Raw genomic sequence first — 19,596 nt, forward strand, 5'->3', positions numbered from 1 at the left:
TTACCCTTTCTCTGATTTTTATACTTAATGAGTAATGGACCAGAAAAATCGAGTCCACACGTATTAAATACAAACCCTGGGATAACTCTCTCACCAGGTAAATTTCCCATAAGTTGTTCACATACAATTGGTTTAACGTTAAAACATGTTATGCATTCATGTACACATGTTACACATTCCTTTCGAGCTATATCTCGACCATTAATAACCCAAAATTTACTACGAACCCGATGCAATAGTGCTTGAGCGCCAAGATGTAAATATTTAACATGGTAATACTGAAATATTAATCTAGTAAATACATGATCTTTTGGCATTACATAAGGAAACTTTTGGTTGTAATTAAGATTACTGTTGCCAAGTCTGCCCCCTACTCTCAGAAGAGAATCATTATCTAGAAATGGACATAAAAATTTTAACTTACCTTTGGAAGAAACACAATTCTTATTTTTAAAGATAGAATATCTTTGATAAAATGTTGTAACTGTACATACCTGATCATGATTTTCTCAGCGTCATCCAATTCTTTAACAGTTAGAAAACCTATTAAATTTTTTCCCTTACAATTGGCTATAAATCTACAAACAAAACTTAATACACGAATAATACGAATATAGTTATTACTAATGTTAAGAATATGATCTAAAACAAGGGAATCAGAGTTCACATTTAGATTAACTAAGTCATTATCCTTAAGTTTGAGTTTTTGACGTATTCCACATCAACCATATCAGATGAAATTACTTCACAAGGATTAGTCAAAAACCTCTCCTTAGTCAAGAAAGTTGGTCCATACCACCATAAACCATTATAAAGAAGAACTTTAGGTTCAGCTCCACGTGATATCAAATCAGCTGTATTAATCTGAGTGCTAACATGGTACCACTCATGAACAGTAGTCATGCTGCGAATAACAGATAACACTATTGACGAATCAGTGAAGTAATACACCTTGACTATAGACAGCTGAATGGCCTCTAATATTCTTTTCATTAGTTTTACCAATGGAACTGCACCACAAAGTTCCAAACGAGGAATGGTAATTGACTTCAGAGGTGACACGCGAGACTTGCTGCACAAAAGTCTTGATGAACATTCATTCGAAGATGACATACATTTCACATAAATTGCAGCACCATAAGCTTTCTGACTAGCATCACAGAATCCTATAATTTCTATGTGCTGTAATCCACTGGTTAGAACAAATCTAGGGATGCGATAATCGTTGACTATTTTGAGACTATGCAGAAATTCCTTCCATTCTTCAAAGTAATTTTTAGGAAGAGGTGTATCCAATTTAATTTTAGAAGCCAAAGCTTTTGTAGAAATATTTTAGCTTTTCTCGTAACAGGTCCAATTAAACCTAACGGATCAAAGAGGCGACCTATTGTTGATAAGACATCTCTTTTCGTTCCTGTTTCTTCAATGTAAAGTAATTTAAATCGTAAGAAAACAGTCTGTAGACGTATTCCATGACATTCCTATGACCTTTTTAATCTGAGGCTTATCCGTAACTTGAAAAAAGTAATCCTGAGTTGCACTTTCTTTATTCTTCAATAATTCTGGATTTTTTTAACACCATTTGTGTAACTGCATTCCACCACGTTCTAGAAGACAAGTTAATTGTGTCTGCAACTCCTTGGCTTCTTGTAGCGTATTAGCTCCAGTGATAATGTCGTCCACGTAACAGTCCTTCAGTATGGCTCTTGAGGCATGAGGAAAATCAGTTGCTTCATCCATTGCTAACTGCTTCAGGACCCTTGTTGCAAGGAATGGTGCACTTGCTATTCCGTATGTTACAGTCCTTAGATGATAAGTCTGCACATGACTACCAACTGATTCTTTCCACAAGATCAACTGCAGATTTCGTTGAGATGGTTCAATAAGTATTTGTCTGTACATCTTCTGAAAATCAGCTCCTAATGCATAGCTGTACTTTCGAAATCTAATAATAATAGAAAATAAATCTTCTTGAGGTATTCGCCCTTTTATTAATATTGAATTAAGTGATTTTCCATTGCTAGTAACCGCTGATGCATTAAACACAACACGAAGCTTGGTAGAGGTTTTCTCTAGCCGATAAACTCCATGATGACTAAGATAATCGCAAGTCGATGTTTCAATTTCTTGAACTTCTTCCATGTGATTTAGATCCTTATATTTCTTGATAAAATTCTTATATAATGTTTTCATATTTGAATCGCTTTCTAGTCGATTCCACACTTGATGCAATCTTTTCTCAGCCAGCGTTTTCGATTCTCCTAATTCTACACATTCCCTTATGGGTAACTGAATTACATATCTTCCATCATTTTGTCTATAGTGAGTTCGTCTGAAATGTTCTTCACATTATTTTTCTTCTTCACTCAAAGCATCCTCGATATTTTCAATGGATTCAACTTCCCAAAATCTTTGCAAAATTTCTTCAACTCTTTCTTCACTATTTAGAACCAAACCACAATAATTTATTTCTGAGTTACTTTTGCATGCACCATACGCGATATATCCAAAAACTGTTTCTTGAAATATCAACGGTTGATTTTCTAATTGAAATTATGCTTGTTTTAAAATCTCAAAGAACAATTCGGCCCCTAATAACATATCTATTTTATTAGGTGTTTCAAATTGCGGATCCGCTAATTCAATATCAATGGGAATATTTAATGACTGCACATCTAAACTTCTTGATGGAGTTACATTGGTTATTTTAGAAATAACTAAACAATTAACTGATCTTACATATATTAAATCCTTATTCGAAATCTGTACATCTAGTTGATAATTAATATTTATAACGGTCTCTTTTATTCCGGATACAGATGCATAAATTCTTTCTTTCTTAATATTTAACAAATTAGCAACTCTTTCACACAGTTATCAAGTATTGCGGGAACTGGAATTTTTTTTTCCTTCTGAAATGCATATATACTATTGCAGTCGCTAATAACACGTTTTTTCTCCGTGTCAAAAGACAACTTGATTGATTTTTATTAGAGACATCTGCATTCTTGTTTATAATTTCGTCACTCGTTGCTTCCGTTTTTGGTTTGTCTAACTTTTGTTCGATGGCGCCATTTCTGAGTAAGCGATGGATTAATGAATGATGTTTTTTATGGCATTCCGAACATCTGAACTTATAATTGCATTTTGCGATTAATGTTCCTTACTGAGACAGTTTAGACACAGTTTATGGTTTTTTTAACTATTTCATATCTTTGATTTGGATTGAGTTTTAAAAATGAATCACATTTATGCAGTGGATGATTGTTATTTTTACATATAACACAAATCGAAACATTATCGGTTTTAACCATCAGAGCCTTTGATTTCGAACTTTTTTCTAACGGATATTTCATTTTATTAGTACTACGGTTAATGTTATCCAATAACTGACATCTTTTCTCTAAAAGCGAAATTAATTCATCAAACGTAGGAACTTCCGTAGCATTAATGCTGAGTTCAAATTCTTTGCGCATTTCAAAATCTATTTTCTGAAGTACGATATTTAATAACAGAATATCCGATAAATTATTTTTCTCATATTTTAAAACATTCAAAGCCCTAACGTTTTAGTAACATTATCTATTACATATCTCAGTCCTTTAGACGATTCGAATGTTAATCCATTATTGACTTTATATATGCATCTCAATTAATATTCTTTTATTTTCATACCTATCTTGAAGAGCTTTAAATAGAGAATTGAAAGTATCATCAACAGTTTCAAGATTTTTTGCTTCAATTAATGCAGCCTTTAAATAGTAGAGTTTCTGAACTTCTGTTAATTGCGTGTTATTTGCTATGATGTTTTCGAATTGAAGCATAAAATTATTCCATTCGGTATATTTACCAGAAAATTTAGGAATTGGTAATTCTGGCAAACGTATTTGTAGTTTACGATCAAATTTATTACAATCATTTTCATGTTCAGAATGAGCGATAGATGATAGAATTTCCACAATTCTTACCTCTAGAACTTTCGTTCTTTCTTCAATTTCGGCAATTTCCATCGATGGCTGTGACATCTTTTTCATCAACGCTTTCGAAATATCTATACCTTAAGTTTCTAATATCCATTTCAATGCTTTGAATGGATCTATACTTTATTTGAATTTCGTTTTTATTCGAACTATCATCATATTCCTTCACTACATTTTCTAATCTTGTTAGTTTCGCTTTTAACGAAGTTTTATTTCTACCTAATACCAGCATTTTGTTCATTTCTCCGGCTACTATGACCATGTACTGTGATTCTAAACTAATGAGTGGACTGTATACCAAAAGAACTAACTAATTTATTTACAGTAATTAACTAAATTCAATTCTAATACATGCTCTGGCATGCTGCTTAGCCGAATCCAGATGGCCAAGTGAGAGTTTCTTTCCATATCCCCAATATGTGGCGCTGTATTCTAACTTAACATGATTTAAAAATTCAATTCAAAACATTATGATATAATACCTTAAGAAAACAATTCAATATAAATAATAATATGATACAATTAAGACATTAACACTTTAAATCAAAATTTTGGCATGTCCTCTCCAACAGATCAGCCTGAGTAGCTTGCTGATGGTTGGAGGGTGCTAGGTACAAAATATCAAAAAAACCTCCGTTGCCTAATAGAAGGTAACTGGTTTCTGTAATTGTACATTGTATCAAAGTGTTTTTGTAAAAATACAAAATTCTACAAAATTAAAATTTAAGACCAAAAAACTTGTATGACCAAGTTAAAGTCTTTACTAGAATTTTGGAAACTAGAAATGAATATTACCTTACAACAAGAAGAAAGAAAAAAAAAATTATTACAAAATAATGTAGGAAAGAGAATGCTTGGTTTTTCTAAAATTATGTGAAAAATATAAAAGGTCAAGATCGGGAAAATAATTTGTCATAGTGAGGGTTTAGATCTAGATCAGGTATTAAAAGGTCATAATCAGCAAAAGATGTAAAATAAAAAAAAAATACGATGGCTTTGCTCTACGCGAACAGGCAACCTCTAATTAACTTTCCGCAATTTAGGATCTCCCCCCTAGATCAGTACTTTCGAGAACATTCGAGCTTATTACGTAACCGCTACTATAAATAACGAATACGCGCCATTTTGCAGTCAGAAGCTTCTCTCTCCCTGTGCTGTTAAAACGTAGTCTACTGCTCCCATCTTCCTTTCCTTTATGATGCAGTAAATTTAAAGTAATCTTATTTAGTAATGAATATTGATATGCTTTTGAAATTGAAATAAAGATATGGAATAGTAAAATGTGAAATCCTGTGCCTTCTTTTGATGCCGTCTTAACACTCTGCTACAGAAATGCCTGGACTTTGATGCCAAGCCTCGTCATTCATGTCCACGACTGCCGAAATATCACAGCTTTAATAATTAGCAGTAGCGTAGGTTTTAACAGCACAGGGAGAGAGAAGCTTCTTTCCGCAAAATGGCCCGCATTCGTTACTTATAGTAGTGGTTACGTAATAAGCTCGAATGTTCTCGAAGGTACTGGTCTACGGAGATCCTAAATTGCGGAAAGTTAATTAGAGGTTGCCTGTTCGCGTAGAGCAAAGCCATCGTATTTTTTATATTTTACACATATATATATGTATATATATTAAATAGATACTTTACGGCAGTTCTGAATTAGATCTAATTTTGTAGGGATTTATTTTAATTTTCTAATAGGTGTTTTTTTTTTTTTTTTTTTTTTTTTTTTTTTTTTTTAACGGCTTTTCTTTACCTTCTCGTTCCGCACCTACATTTTCCTGCAAGAAAGTGTGTTCAGGGTTACATTTTATGCAAATGGGGTAGAAACCGTTATTTAAGCTGACTGATGTCTGGGTTACTTCACTAGAAGAGTCTAGGAGATAGTGTTCTGTTTTCCGGCCATCGTTGTTACTAATAGTCTAATCTTACTATTATTCTGCCGTATTGTTTGTATCCGCCCGTGATCTTAAAATAGGGCCGCTTCTGTTAGTTAATTCTGTGTTTTATTTTAGGCTGGTTTTATTTGAGTTAATATTAGATTAGTTCTCATTTTATATCTTGAGTTAAAGCTCAAGTGGAGGATTATTGTAACCCCGAGAAAGGGTCATCTGTTCATTTTTTTCTGAGTTGGAATAAAGAGTAAATTTAACTCTTCTTTGGATTTCTTTCTGACTAGAACTCTGCCATAAGTCGTTACACAGTTATTCAATAGTCTAACTAACCCTCAAGAACTTCCAAATTAGCTAGGATATTACAACCTTTCCAAAACTATTTCCGTTTAAAAAGTTTTAGAAAGGTATAAATGTATTGCTTACTCGTAATCTATTTTTTTGCTGTAGCATCCAACTGGAGACCATGTGTTCTTTCTTGTAGCAAAGCAGGCATTATTTGCATCTGGATTTTCTTCAAAGACACCGTATCGAAAGATTGACCATTGCTGAACGAACTGAAGTGCCAGTTCTATTAAAAAGAGAGAAAATGATAGTAATTGGGTACAGCCGGAAATAGAAAAATAATTTATCATCAGTGAGAGTAAAAGTTTCTAATTTTTTATAAAAGAAATGAGTAGTTCATCAGGAAAAACAAAACTGTATCATTAATCATCATTAAACTGTTAAATTTCCTTTTCATTCGTTTATTAAAAACATCTTTAACCGATGGATTAGATTTTCTGGAAGCTTTCCACAAACATCAAAATCTATCAAACTTCGTTAAGGATTTTAATTATAATCTATTTTAATTAAACAATTTTTCTCATCTTAAAACTCTACTATTAACTACGTTTAGAAGTCTGTCTATCTAACAGTGCTTCACGAGGAGCTAGCTATTCCTCTTGAGAATGCTTTATATCTTTTAGGATTTTTTGTTTCTGAACGATTATCAACTTTCTACAAAGAAAAATTAAAACTAAATGACATTTTATTTAGTGATACCTGCCATTTACAACTACAGTTAAAAAATTTCCAAAAGCAAAATACTGGATAACTTATCGACGATACATAACAAAATTGAGTCGATTGCTCTGAGAATTTAGAAAGTTTTTAAAAAAATTCTCTCAAATGCTTCACTTAGTTGTTTCCTACTAAAAAGAAGTTGTTTTCTACTGCATGAATTCATATTGTCAGCTGCCGGTGGCGCTTCAAGCATCTTGTCTTCTGAATATTTTTGATTTCTGACATACGAAGGTAATCGTGAAAGTGTTAATAATCTGAAGGCATGAGCCTACTAATTCATATTGTTGGGGGAAAACTGTGGAATGATGCATGTAAATATGAATAAAATTCACACAAATGACGAGTTATCTTGAGAACTGTCTATGAACATGTGTCAAGATAACTCACACATTTGTGTGAATATTATGTACTTTCTTCTGGAATTAATGGATTGAAAAACTTCATTCCAAATTAAACTTCAGCAACGTCGCTATAACGCCTACCGGCATTAAACACTTACCGGTCCGCGCAGCGATCGAGATTACTGCGGCCAGTTCTTATTTGCATAATGTTCTGGTCTTGTAGAGTTCTGCTAGAAGCGTATTTCTGTGCCCTGCAGACCCTCCCAGACTTGAAAGTGAGTTAACGCTTTAATCTGAAGCAAATGACAAAAGCCGTAAGAAGGTTAAAATAATATTTTTCACTTAACTCATTAAATCAGCAAAAGGCACTGCTTGTGCTACAGATGAACCCTCTCTGTTTGGGGATATTTAAATTAACAGAAAATGAAGTTTAATTCAAATTTAGGTAACGTATATTGAGACAACGAACAAAATAAACTACTTAAGCCGGCTAAGATAACAAACGGCGCGTATTTTAAGCGTTAGCCAGCAAGATTGTTAACGTCGGAATAACCTTAATGGAACTGGCGATAGTAAGTAACTACAATATGAGGATATCAAAATCTTTAACCCTAAAACATTCAAACGTTTGGCTTAAATACACAAATAACTTGAATTCTCGTAAGGATTACGGAAAAAAGTAGTTAAAGTAAAGGTTCAAATCACGACTGGTTAATTTACATAAAATTCTGAGCGAACATACGTGACGTGAACCAAAGACAAGATAGGCTAGTGTTTAATTTAACTGTTAGTTAAACTAGATAATTGTCACTGAGGTGCCAACTTAGCAAACAAAAAAGTCGGGAGAATATTTTAAGAAACCATAAAATTTCCTCCGCTATAAAAATAATTTGTAAAACGCCAAAATACTACCGGAAAAATGTTTAAAATATGAACATGCTTGAGAACATGGGCCCTTTCTCCAATAGAAATTGAAAAAAATCTCATTGACTTATTGCCAATTTCATGCCTTGCATATTCGTATAGCAATATATGCTATACTTATTCGCCAATTTCATGCCTTGCAGCACATAAATGTGCTGCAAGGCATGAAATTGGCGAATGTGCATCATATATGTGTTTCATTTACTTGATAATGTATTGCATTAAATTTTATGTTATGCGTATTTTTTATGTATTCATATTTATATGTTACATGCGGGTGAAATGTACCACATAAACGTGTTATATTTCCTTTGTCGCAAGCAAACATATATCATAAATATATGATATGTGATCATTTCCTTGATGAAATAATATAAGGAAAGTCGCTTTTTAAAAAGTATTATTTTTCCCACAAATATAGATGAGATAGTAGTTCACAGATTTTCAAAATATTTCTTAAAGCACATGAAACTCACATAATTTAGAAACGAGAAAAACGCAGGGAACAGTCTCGACCAAACTTTGTGCTCATTGGTAATATATTTCTGATGAGTCCTAGCAGTGCTTAACGGTGTTTGGAGAACTCAGACATGACTTTTCCATGCATATTTGCTCAATCAATGCAATAGTCCGCCGCAATATTTCATTAACTAAATAGCTTAGCTTGCATGCGTAATCTATGGAAAAATCAAGCAAGTTCAGACAGTAGAGACAGTAAAACTCTTGGGTTCAGATTACGAAATATTAAGCCATGCTACATAAAAATCCTGAGGAATTTTAAGAATTATTGAAAGAGGGAAAAATTTGCTGTAAATCGGGCTGAAGAAAGTACGATTGAAAATCTGGACTCTCCTGCCTAATTGATAGAATTGGAGTTTCTATTATCATTATCTCAATTTGCTTTCTCTCCACACTTACTTTTTTCCCCAAGAGAAATCTTATTGGGATGTACCATTTTCATCAAAGAAAAATAATACAAAAATTTTTCGTTTCTCATAATTACAGATAGAAATGGAAATTATGAAGCAGGGCAAATTAAACAATCTTTCAATTGCACAGCTACGTGTTTCTCTTTCTTTTTGTAGAATCTGTTATACGTTACATGTAGGGATACAAATAATCAGCTATGCGTTCGCTGGGATCCGAACACTGAATCGTCCAATTGCTAATGCCGGATGTACAATTACTTACACGCGAAGGCAGGCAGTGAGAAAGGCTAAAATTCGTTACATTCTGTTTTTATAAAGTCAAAGCTCCATAATACAATACTGTTTTTACTAAAACATATGGCTGCTACAAAATACAATATACTTCCTCTGAGAAGTTCAGCTGAGTTTCAAATGTAGTTTAAAATAATTAAGCTTACAAATAGTCACCAAATGTTTGCATCTGCAATACATTTGTACGTATAGTCTTGGCTTCCATTTTAGAAGTGGATGTTCCTCCATTTTCAAATACAAGGCAGAGTTCTTTCCTTAAAAAATTCTCCATAACTGTAATTTTATCTCTAAGCAAAGCTTTGTCAAAATTAATTAACCTAAGTCTGTTGATGCAATGCAAGGAGTATCTTTAAGATAACTGCCACATAAATCTCTCACATTTTATCATCATTTTGTAATTTTTCTTCGTTCTTTTCCCTTTAAAACATTATTTTCATTTTTATATTTATATATATAATATACATTTAAAACTCATTTTTCTCCGAATTTATGGTATACATTTACAACTGTAATTAATACTGATTAAATCTTTAGTTTATAAATAAAGTTCAACTGATGCGGGATATAGCCTTTTCCGACGCCTCTTGTGAATGCACTAAAATAATTACTATTCATGACGAAGTTTGGCTTTATTAATATAAGGTATCTTTCAGCAATTTCCTCCGCATAGACTTCTCTCTCTCTTTTTTTTTTTTTTTTTTTGTTGTTGTTGTTGTTGAAAAAATTCATTTAGGTCTATTTCTTGACTCTCGTTTAACTGTTTCTTGACAAACGAACGACCTTAACCCAATTTTTCATCAAAAATTCTTGGCGATGAGGAGCGTAAACTGGTCGGGCGAAGAAAACCCTAAAATATATATGAGGATGAAATGTTTGTTCTGCAAGTTCGGTGGAGTTTTTATTCATCAAGAAACGTCAAATTGTCGCCCATCTGGCATAGTCCTGGCTGCCGTAGCGATGGGACCAGGTGCAAATCCCGGAGAAGGCATGGTTTTAACCGTCCGTTCCTTCATAGGAGGCAACGGTGGCCTCCTATTAGGAGCTTCCATAATGAAATGGCCACCACTTTTGGCACCTGTAGTGGCGCAAGGCTAACGGCTATTAAATAAAGCACCAGGCCATTAAAAAAACAACGTCAAATTTCGTCAGGTTATTCTAACTTCGTCATATTTCCCCTTCCACACGCGAAGGCAGTCCCTCTTCTCCATTTTAGCATTGGCGGGTCTTTCACTAGAACTTTCCAATCACAATGTTGACGCTTTTGATACACAGGTAAAATCAAATACTAGTTGTTTGACTAGCATATGAGTTTACATATAAAGACACTTCATTATAATTCTGAAGTCATACTTCATTTACATATAATTTTTTCCTAATAAAATTGATTCCGAAATCCTATTCGCAAGATCATATCAGGTTAAATATTTATTAAACGTTTAACTTTGTCAAACAACTGTGTTTTATTTTTGTATAACAAGTATGGCGGGAGTAGTTCTACTCCCTTGAAGTTGGAAACATTCAGATTTTCGGAACCGACCATTTTATGGGAGGAGATCCGGGGTTTGATCCGGACCTTCTGAGAGTCGGTATAGCTACGGGAGCAATGATGCGGGGCTCCGCATAGCCTCTCCTGTCCCTATCCGACATAAGCCTCTTCGTGGCTCCCGCTGGTAACCAGGTTCGCCTGGACTGACTATGTTCGGATACCATTCCTGGGGTTCGACTAAGACTGACCATCTCAGCGTACTGGCTAGCTCAATATCTAGACAGCCTGTAATTCTCAGGTAAATAAACAGTTTTTACAGAACTAGAGTCATCGTTTATTCGGTGGTGGGTTCAAGCTTCTCAGGGACCGTGCTGGTACTGTCTTGTCTGCCCCTTTGTTGTTGGGATGTTACATGGTGAGATATCGAAGGTTGTCTGAGGGGAATGGGCTCCCCTTGGTCAATACTGAGGGACAGACGATGTCTACCATGTAACTTAGATTATTTTCTGTGGCTGCTTGCCGTCCACCATTGCGTTGATTCATTTTTACTTGCAAGTGTAACATTTAAAATTACTCTGGATTGATCAGTGGGTGGCGCCCCCTCGGATCCCCACTCGAGGTTGGAGCATTTATAAACCATGTTCAAGTATGGCAAATGTTTATAAACCGTGTTCAAATATGGAAAATGTTTATAAACCGTGTTCATTTATAAACCAAATTCAAATGAGATAGAAAGAGATAGTATTCAAAGGAATGTTTTATAGTGTTTAGTCACAGCGTTTTCCACCTACTGAGGACCACGTTACTAGTTGAATTTCTAGGATAGCGTAGTAAATATCTGTGACGTTGCATTATTTTTGCCAATAATGCTGGTCACGACGGTACAAATTTGAGCCAACCTGTTCTGCATAGCTTTTGGCTAACTTAAGACTCAACTTAGTTTTATTTCGAATTCATCACTTTTGAGTTATGCCATAAATGTTAGCTGGTTGTAATCACAAAGGGTGCCTTCTGTTAACTAATTCAATCTTAATCATAGGGTATTTTACCCCGTTCTTACATTTCTCTATTTTCTTACTGAACATAGCGATAAGTCGCTTAGATCCATCAAGGGTCTCGATTTAGTGTACGTTTCTCAAGGAGATGAGAATCTACAAATAAAAGCATCAAATATAGATTGGAAAATTTATCAATAAAGAGCAGCTTTAGGATTATAGTTATAACTGATTTTGAAACATTACATAGTCTAAGAATAAAATTACAATTAGGAAGCTAAAACAAGTCATTCTTTCTAATATTTCGAGTCTGTATTTGAAGGACTATGTTTCATTTGTTATCTTATAAGCAACACTGCAATAAAATTGCAAATTTGAGCATTGGAATGAAAAATATTCTTTGAAACATTAGATAACCAACACAGAAATTCAGAAAATGCCGAATTTTATGATAAGGGTTTTGATCAGGCGTTATAAATTCAAGTTGAATAACAAAGGTGGAGGAAGCACGTTAAGAAGGAATTATAAGAGGATAATTTTATAACAAAACGTTTGAAGGAAAATATTCAAAATTTACCATCAATATCATTTCCTTTCAACCAGGCTAAAGGCATATAAATTATGTCTCCAGTACTTCCGCATTCTTTGCTATGTTGGGCTTTCAGAATGGTGGAATCTTCAGCTAAATCTGTAATGTAGATATCAACGCTTCGTGGTACCTCTGTCACGTTCACTTCACACCAGTCATTTACACCCGTCCATTCAGAGGGCACAACTATAATGAACTCATCATAGTATGAAAGATTTCTTGTGGCGTAATAAAGATATTCAGATGATTTTGTGAGAACTTTCTGCATATGAAAATAATAAAAGACTTTATACATTACAAAAATTGATACCCAATCCTAAATAAAAGCACGAATTAACTAATAAGAAAAGAAAAGTATTTAAACTAAATTCCGAACGCTTTCAGATTTTATATAAGCCCCAAACCGACTTTTTTTTTTTTTTAACCTTTTGTGTGTTACCTTTACTAGTTAAATATCATATTCTTCGTATTTAGACCACATAAAATTCAGTTCAACAGCAATATCCAAAATATTTAAAAAGAGCATATCTTTAGAATTTCCGGTAGATAGACTCGCGCGTTGGCGATAAAAATGTGTTTTGTTCGTACTGTGTTGCCATTGCTCGTTTTGAAATCGTTGAGTTGTTTAATCAAAAATTCGTTAAAGTTTTACAAAATATGAAAGAGATAATAAAATAAATTCGAAATTCAAAATTCTGGCATCCAGGTGCCCATGTTCGGGTGGAGGATTACGTTATTCGAAATCTGATGATATAAATACCATCATTTTTTAACATTGCGAGAAACATACATACATTCATGCAGATTCTTCATTATTTAATTTCGTTAAATATAAAGTACGATATATACTAGCATAATATAGAACGATAATACTTGGTGGCAATAATTTGAACTTTCACAGTGATTAAACGCAAAATGCCATTTTGAGACTAAGTGCCCTTCTGAGCTAATGCCGTTTGAGCTAAAAATGTTTATGTATCCGGATCAAGATGATGAAATAAGTTTTATCAGAAAACTTAGAGCAGCGTTGCAAATACTGGCAGTTGGAAGTTTCTGATGAGAACTTCTGCTGAATTTTCTTTATTTAATTTCCAAATGTTACTCCACTCTTTCTGTATTTTATGGAACTCACATTCCTGGAATTCACGTTCCTGAAAGAAAGTGATCAAAATATTGAATAAAGATCATACGTACCGAAGAAAAAGAAGGGAAGCAAAAAAGAAATATTCTGACATTTAAGGCTAAGCAGTTCTCAAACATTTTATCTATCATACCACTTGATCGTAACTAAAAGTATAGTTGTTAGAATAAATTAGAGTCACATTTGCGTTATAAAACTCGGCAGAATCAAAAACAAACCAGCGTCGAAAGATATATTGGCGAGAGATGATTCTACCTATGTTTTTAATGTAGAAGTGTTAAAGAGATTTCGTACTTGCGTTGTATTACTTGAGCTTTATTTTGTTTCAGCCATGTTTCGGTCTTTTTTGGAATATACTCCTGATAATATCGCCTAATAGGTAAGCCTGAAGATATTTACAAATTTATAAACGAGTTTCTTGTAATTTCTTTTTCCATCACTTTAATTTAAATATTTATGAAGACTGTTAATTTTGATTTGTGTTCTACTCGAGTTAAGCAAACCTTGTAAATTGTTAAATAAAGATTTCATAGTTATTCAAACTTATGATTCTTTAATAAAATTGTGCTAAACAGAGGCGAGTGTACTTAAACACCTTAACTGGGTAAAATGAATGACATTTCAGTAATGCACCCTGAAAATAAAATTTTCCACAAAGGCATGGTTTTATAACCTCAAAATACTTCACAAATAAATGACACATTTCTTAATTCATTAAAAAAGCATATGTATAAAAATGACTGCATACTTGTGTGAAGTCAAAATAACGGTCACTAACAAGAAGTAATCAATACTTTTTATTGATGTAGATATGCTATGAAGCGACTGCTGCAGACCTTGCATCGTTTATTTTAAATATCAAGGATGTTATTTAAATAAATAAAATTATATTTAAATTTCAAATTGTACTTAAATATCAAAATTGATAACTAAAATATCACTTCTTGTTAGTGACCGCACTCATTTATGGTTTCTTTCAATCTTTCTCATTTCTCATTGAATGCGGGAAAAATGTTTAAACAGTGTATAAAGATTTTAAGATATCAAGAATCTTTGTATAAAATTCAGAACTGAAAGATTCCATAACAACGCTCTTACAGTAAGCGTGAAAAGTTTTTCGCACATATAGTTTTAGCCCAGAGAGGCTATTAATTTCGTTTCTGGCATTTTACGTTGGTTCATTATAAATGGCGTTTCACTTTTCAAATTGTTGCCACTAAATATTACAACCCTGCGTTATATTTGAAAAAATTAAATAATGAAGAATCTGCTTAAATGTATGTGTTTCTCTCACTGCGAAGAAACTACGGTACCCAGAGACATAGGATTTTCCTTCACTCGAATATGGGCATCTAGAAGCCCAAAATTGGAATCTGGAATTTGTTTTATTATCTGTTTTATATTTTGTTTTAAACTTTAATGAATTTTTGATTAACGATTTCAAAGTGAGCAATGGAGGATATATCTCCAACGCGCTAGACGGGGAGGATATATCTCCAACGCGCTAGACTGCGTTTCGGAAATTCTAAAGATATCCTCTTTTTAAATTATTTTGTGATTCTACTATGATTTAGGTGCGAAAAACATGATATTTAAGAACTAAAGGTAACACACAAAACATTCAAAAATGCCCCTTTGAGCGTAATATAAAATCTGAAAGCTTTAAGATTTTGTTTTATCTCTTAGGAAAAGTATGTTACACAAAACTCGATGGTCGTTTTCTTGTTTGAATGATGACAATTAAGAAGATTTATGGCTGATCCGAAATTTGTTTATACATCTAAATCAGCTTAATTTCTAAAAATCTGATTTTTCTTTCATTTGCGCTTTCGTGCGTCTATAAATAATTAAGATTCTGTATGAGGCCACAAAAGTATTTAGCAATATGAACTTTCACTTTCAGAGACTAAAATATTTAAAAGTAGGGGTTCTCAACCGGTGGTACGCGTACCACTGGTACACAAGCGAAAAATAGCGAAAAAAAAGCCTAAATATAGTTTTAAATTTAGGTATAAAAATTGTTAATTTTATTAAGTCGAGCTTTAAATTCAAGAATATTTACGATTTTATGTCAAGAGAAGGTTAGTGAACATCAAACGCTTCTGTTACATTTCGAAGTAAGGTGGTTATACAGAGGCAAAGTTTTAAATCGTCTTTTGAACTTCCATCAGAAATTCAGATTTTCCTCTGTCAATCAACATTTGAATTGAAAAAAATGTTTATATAGTGAATTATAGTTAGCGCTTTTAGCATATTTAGCTGATATTTTTGGAAAATTAAATGAATTAAATTAAAGATTAAAAGAACAAAATATTATTATTATTATTATTATTATTATTATTATTATTATTATTATTATTTTACCATTAGAGATAAAATAAAAGCCATGATAAAAAAACTCGAGCTCATAATCAAACAATTGGATAATAATATTTTAAGCTTTTTGGCACTTTTAGAAAGTTTTTTAACCGAAAATCATTTGAAAATAGAAGAAGAATTAGCGTCCGACATTAAAAATATTTTTTTTTTCTTGATAAACAATTTCAACTTGTATTTTACCTAGGATTATGAAAAAAATTGGATTAGAAATTCCTTTTGTTTTGAATATACCTGAAATTTTATCTCGTGAAGAAAAAGAACAATTGATTAAAATTTCCTATGACTGAACTCAGTGATTGAACTGAAGATTTAAAAAATAACACACTTGTTAACTTTTGGCTTGACTGGAAAAAAAAAAAAATAAAAATAAATTTAGAAGCATTTCAAATTAAGCTATTAAATTTTTATTGCCTTTTTGCACAACCTATATGTGTAAACGAGGATTTTCTTCCATGATATATTTAAAAATTACATGTAAAATAAAATGTGGATTCTAATTTACGATTATAACGAAGTGGAATAAGACCAGAAATAAACAAATTGATTTCTCTTAACCCCTTCTGGCACGCTACCTTTTAAAATAGGAGTTTTGATTTTTTTTTAAAAAAGTAGGCAGTCTAATTAGGCCTAGAGGAGTACACAAGTAAAATTTTGTGAAGATAGCACTTATCGTTTTAATTCTGTGGGTGTGCCCAAAGTGGGCACAATAGAGATTCGAAAAGAGTGCTGAAACGAGCATTGTTGTTGATGAACTGACCGATGACATGCGGAGAAACAAAGAATACAGACTCTCAGTTGTCCTAGATTATCGGTGAGCCCGGTCTGGGCACACCTAGGGTTCGCCGTTTGATTTTAGGCAAGATTTCAAGGTAAAAATTTAAAACTAATATAAAATAAGGATATTAGCATACAGCCAAGAAAATAACATAGAAATTTTTTTTCAACCAATTCCTTTTATACCCTAAAAAAAATCTGGAAGATTTCTTTGAAAAATGAGGGTCTTAAAAAACTAAACATGGCTAAAATATATGGACTGGTTTGTGTCGAGCTGCCATCTACTATGAATAAAGAAGGTTCAGAGTAACATATAGTAACCTATAAATCTTTTTTCATTCAATTTTTCTGTGCGTACAGAAGGAAATTTTTAGGTGTGTCCCCACCGATACACTGTGCCGCAAAGGGTTAAACAAGCGCAAATTTCACACTAAAGTTTAGAATTGAAATATTATAACTTAAATTTTAATAATTAAAATGGTAACAAATTCTTAATCTAATATTTTTTGTGTGCATTTTTAATTCAAAGAGCCAATAGGTTGTGCAAATGGTTAAATATTTTTTGTCCAATTAATTTCATTTTTAGTCCAATTAATTTCAATTAATTAATTTCAAAAGGGCATTTTGCGTCGATTCACTTTTCAACTGTTGCTACCAAATATTATCGCCATATATTATTATATTTAAAGAAACTAAATAATGAAGAATCCGCATAAATATTTCTCGCATGGTGAAAACCCAACGGTACCTAGAGCCATCAAATTTTGAATAATGGGGTCTTCCAACCGAACATGGCCACTTAGAAGACCAAATTTTGATTTTCGAATTTGTTTTATTATCTGTTTAAAATTTTGGTTAACAAACTCAACGATTCCAAAGCAAGAAATGGCAATACTGTAAGAAAAAGGAAAAAAAAAAAAAAATTATAAACGCCAGCGCGCGTGACTGTGTATCAGAAACTGTAAGGTATGCTGTTTTGTTGTTTTTAAATATTTTGTGATATTGCTGTTGAATTGAATTTTATGTGCTTTAAGTGAGAAGAATATGATATTTAATAAATAAAGGTAACACACCAAACGTTAAAAAAAGCCCTGTTGGGCGTAATATAAAATCTGAAAGCAATTATATTTTCTTTCTTTCTTTTTAGCCCAAGGGGCGTTAGCACAAAAGGGCTATTAACTTCGTTTTGGTATTGCGTTTGGCATGGCGTTGAAAACTTAATTGTCCGTTTCACTTTTTAAATTGTTGCCACCAAATATTATTGTCCTGTGTTATATTTAAAGAAATTAAATAATGAACAATCTGCATAAATGTATGTATGTTTCTCGCAATTACCATAAAACAACGGTATCTAGAGCCATCAAATTTTGAATAACGTAATCCTCCACCCGAATATGGGCATCTGGAAGCCCAAATTTGGAATTTGTTTTATTATCTATTTCATATTTTGTAAAGCATTTATGAGTTTTTGATTAAGAAACTCAAATTAAGCGAGCAATGGCAATACTACACGGAAAAAAAAATTATCTCCAGCGCGCGAGAATGTGTATCGTAAATGCTAAGATATGCTCTTTTAAATATTTTTAAATAATGCTGTTAAATTGAATTTTATGGTTTAAGTTCTAATAGCATGATATAAAGGTAACACACAAAACGTATAAAAAACTCCCCTTAGAGCGTAATATAAAATCTGAAAGCTTTCAAAAACATTTTTTTAAATATTTCTATTTAGAAATTTATCAATAATCATCGAAAAATGTAGTGGTGGTACTAAGGTTTTCAGTTTTTGCTTAGGTGGTACGCGTTAGTCAAAAGGTTGAGAACCGCTGCTTAGGTATTTAACATGCATTAAAGGCGTATTTCGATGCAGCAAATATAGGAATATATATTTTTATTAAAAATTTTTATAAATCTAAAACAATTTATTTCATTGATAATATTTGCCATTTGTATAATTTTCAAGTACTTATAATAGATCTGATAAAATTAATATTTGCATAAATATGATCTTAGAGAGCTAGATTGTGTATTATACATTTATTCAGCTACTGTTATTGTAAAATTATATTCATCACATGTATAACTTCTATAACAATTTAAAGAAAGTTAAACATACCTTAAGTTTTTCGAAATCTACTTGTTCCTTCCTTATTTTACTGGGAAATGAAATGGATATGCCTTTGTATGCATTTTCCTCGATGTATACACCATTGACAATAAAACAAAATGTAAATAAGGTCCATATGAATGAAAGATGTGAGCGGACTTCCATAAGTTCTAAATATCATCTGATGTTTTAAAATTAAATAGTACTCATCTAGATAACACTGAATACCATTCACAGTAATTATATGCGAAACTATTAACTAGTCTGAATTATGGAAAAACAATCCGCCATTTTGTCTTTAAACCTCCGCCATTTCGCACTTTTCGTCATGTTTCCATTCTAACGATTTAAAAAAGATAGCTCTCTTCCAAAACACTCTTGTGTGATTTTTAGAAGACAGGTTGTAAAAAAGAGATAACTGAGGTTTAGTTGTCATAGTGACTGATAAACTATATCTACCTTCAACGAGAAATATTACACCATTCCACAGAAATGAACTCACAGTCAAAAGTTTATGGAAACAATCTTTCTCCTTCCGTTTTGCTTCTTTCATTATCTTCGCATCATCAAAGCTTAGAAAATATTATTTATGTACACTTAGATGCTCAGAACCATTTTGTTCGCAACCAGATGTCATTTAGAACCGCGGTCGCCAACCAGTGGTCCACTGAACACTGGTGATCTATATAAAATTTTTAACGGTCCA

At 32.5% G+C, this 19,596-nt stretch overlaps 1 protein-coding gene across 5 annotated transcripts in view; it reads right to left on the reverse strand.

Moving 5' to 3' along the window:
• LOC118187984 (calcium-activated chloride channel regulator 1-like) overlaps window positions 1–19,273 on the reverse strand; it is a 101,217-nt gene extending 81,944 nt beyond the window's left edge. The window contains exons 1-3 of one of the 5 annotated variants that reach the window (XM_085811633.1): window positions 18,900–19,273; window positions 12,478–12,751; window positions 6,296–6,440 (exon numbers count right to left, since the gene is read on the reverse strand). In XM_085811633.1, the coding sequence (XP_085667759.1) occupies window positions 6,296–6,440; window positions 12,478–12,751; window positions 18,900–19,055 (575 nt within the window). In that variant the 5' untranslated portion in view covers window positions 19,056–19,273. The remainder of the gene's footprint in view (window positions 1–6,295; window positions 6,441–12,477; window positions 12,752–18,899) is intronic. The other 4 variants (XM_085811631.1, XM_085811632.1, XM_085811634.1 and 1 more) reach the window with 4 other exon arrangements.
• Between the last annotated feature and the right edge of the window lie 323 nt (window positions 19,274–19,596).

The sequence above is a fragment of the Stegodyphus dumicola genome, chromosome 2 (genome assembly GCF_044657685.1).
Source record: "Stegodyphus dumicola isolate Sdum_Otavi_A_Nest chromosome 2, ASM4465768v1".
Classification (NCBI taxonomy): domain Eukaryota; kingdom Metazoa; phylum Arthropoda; class Arachnida; order Araneae; family Eresidae; genus Stegodyphus; species Stegodyphus dumicola.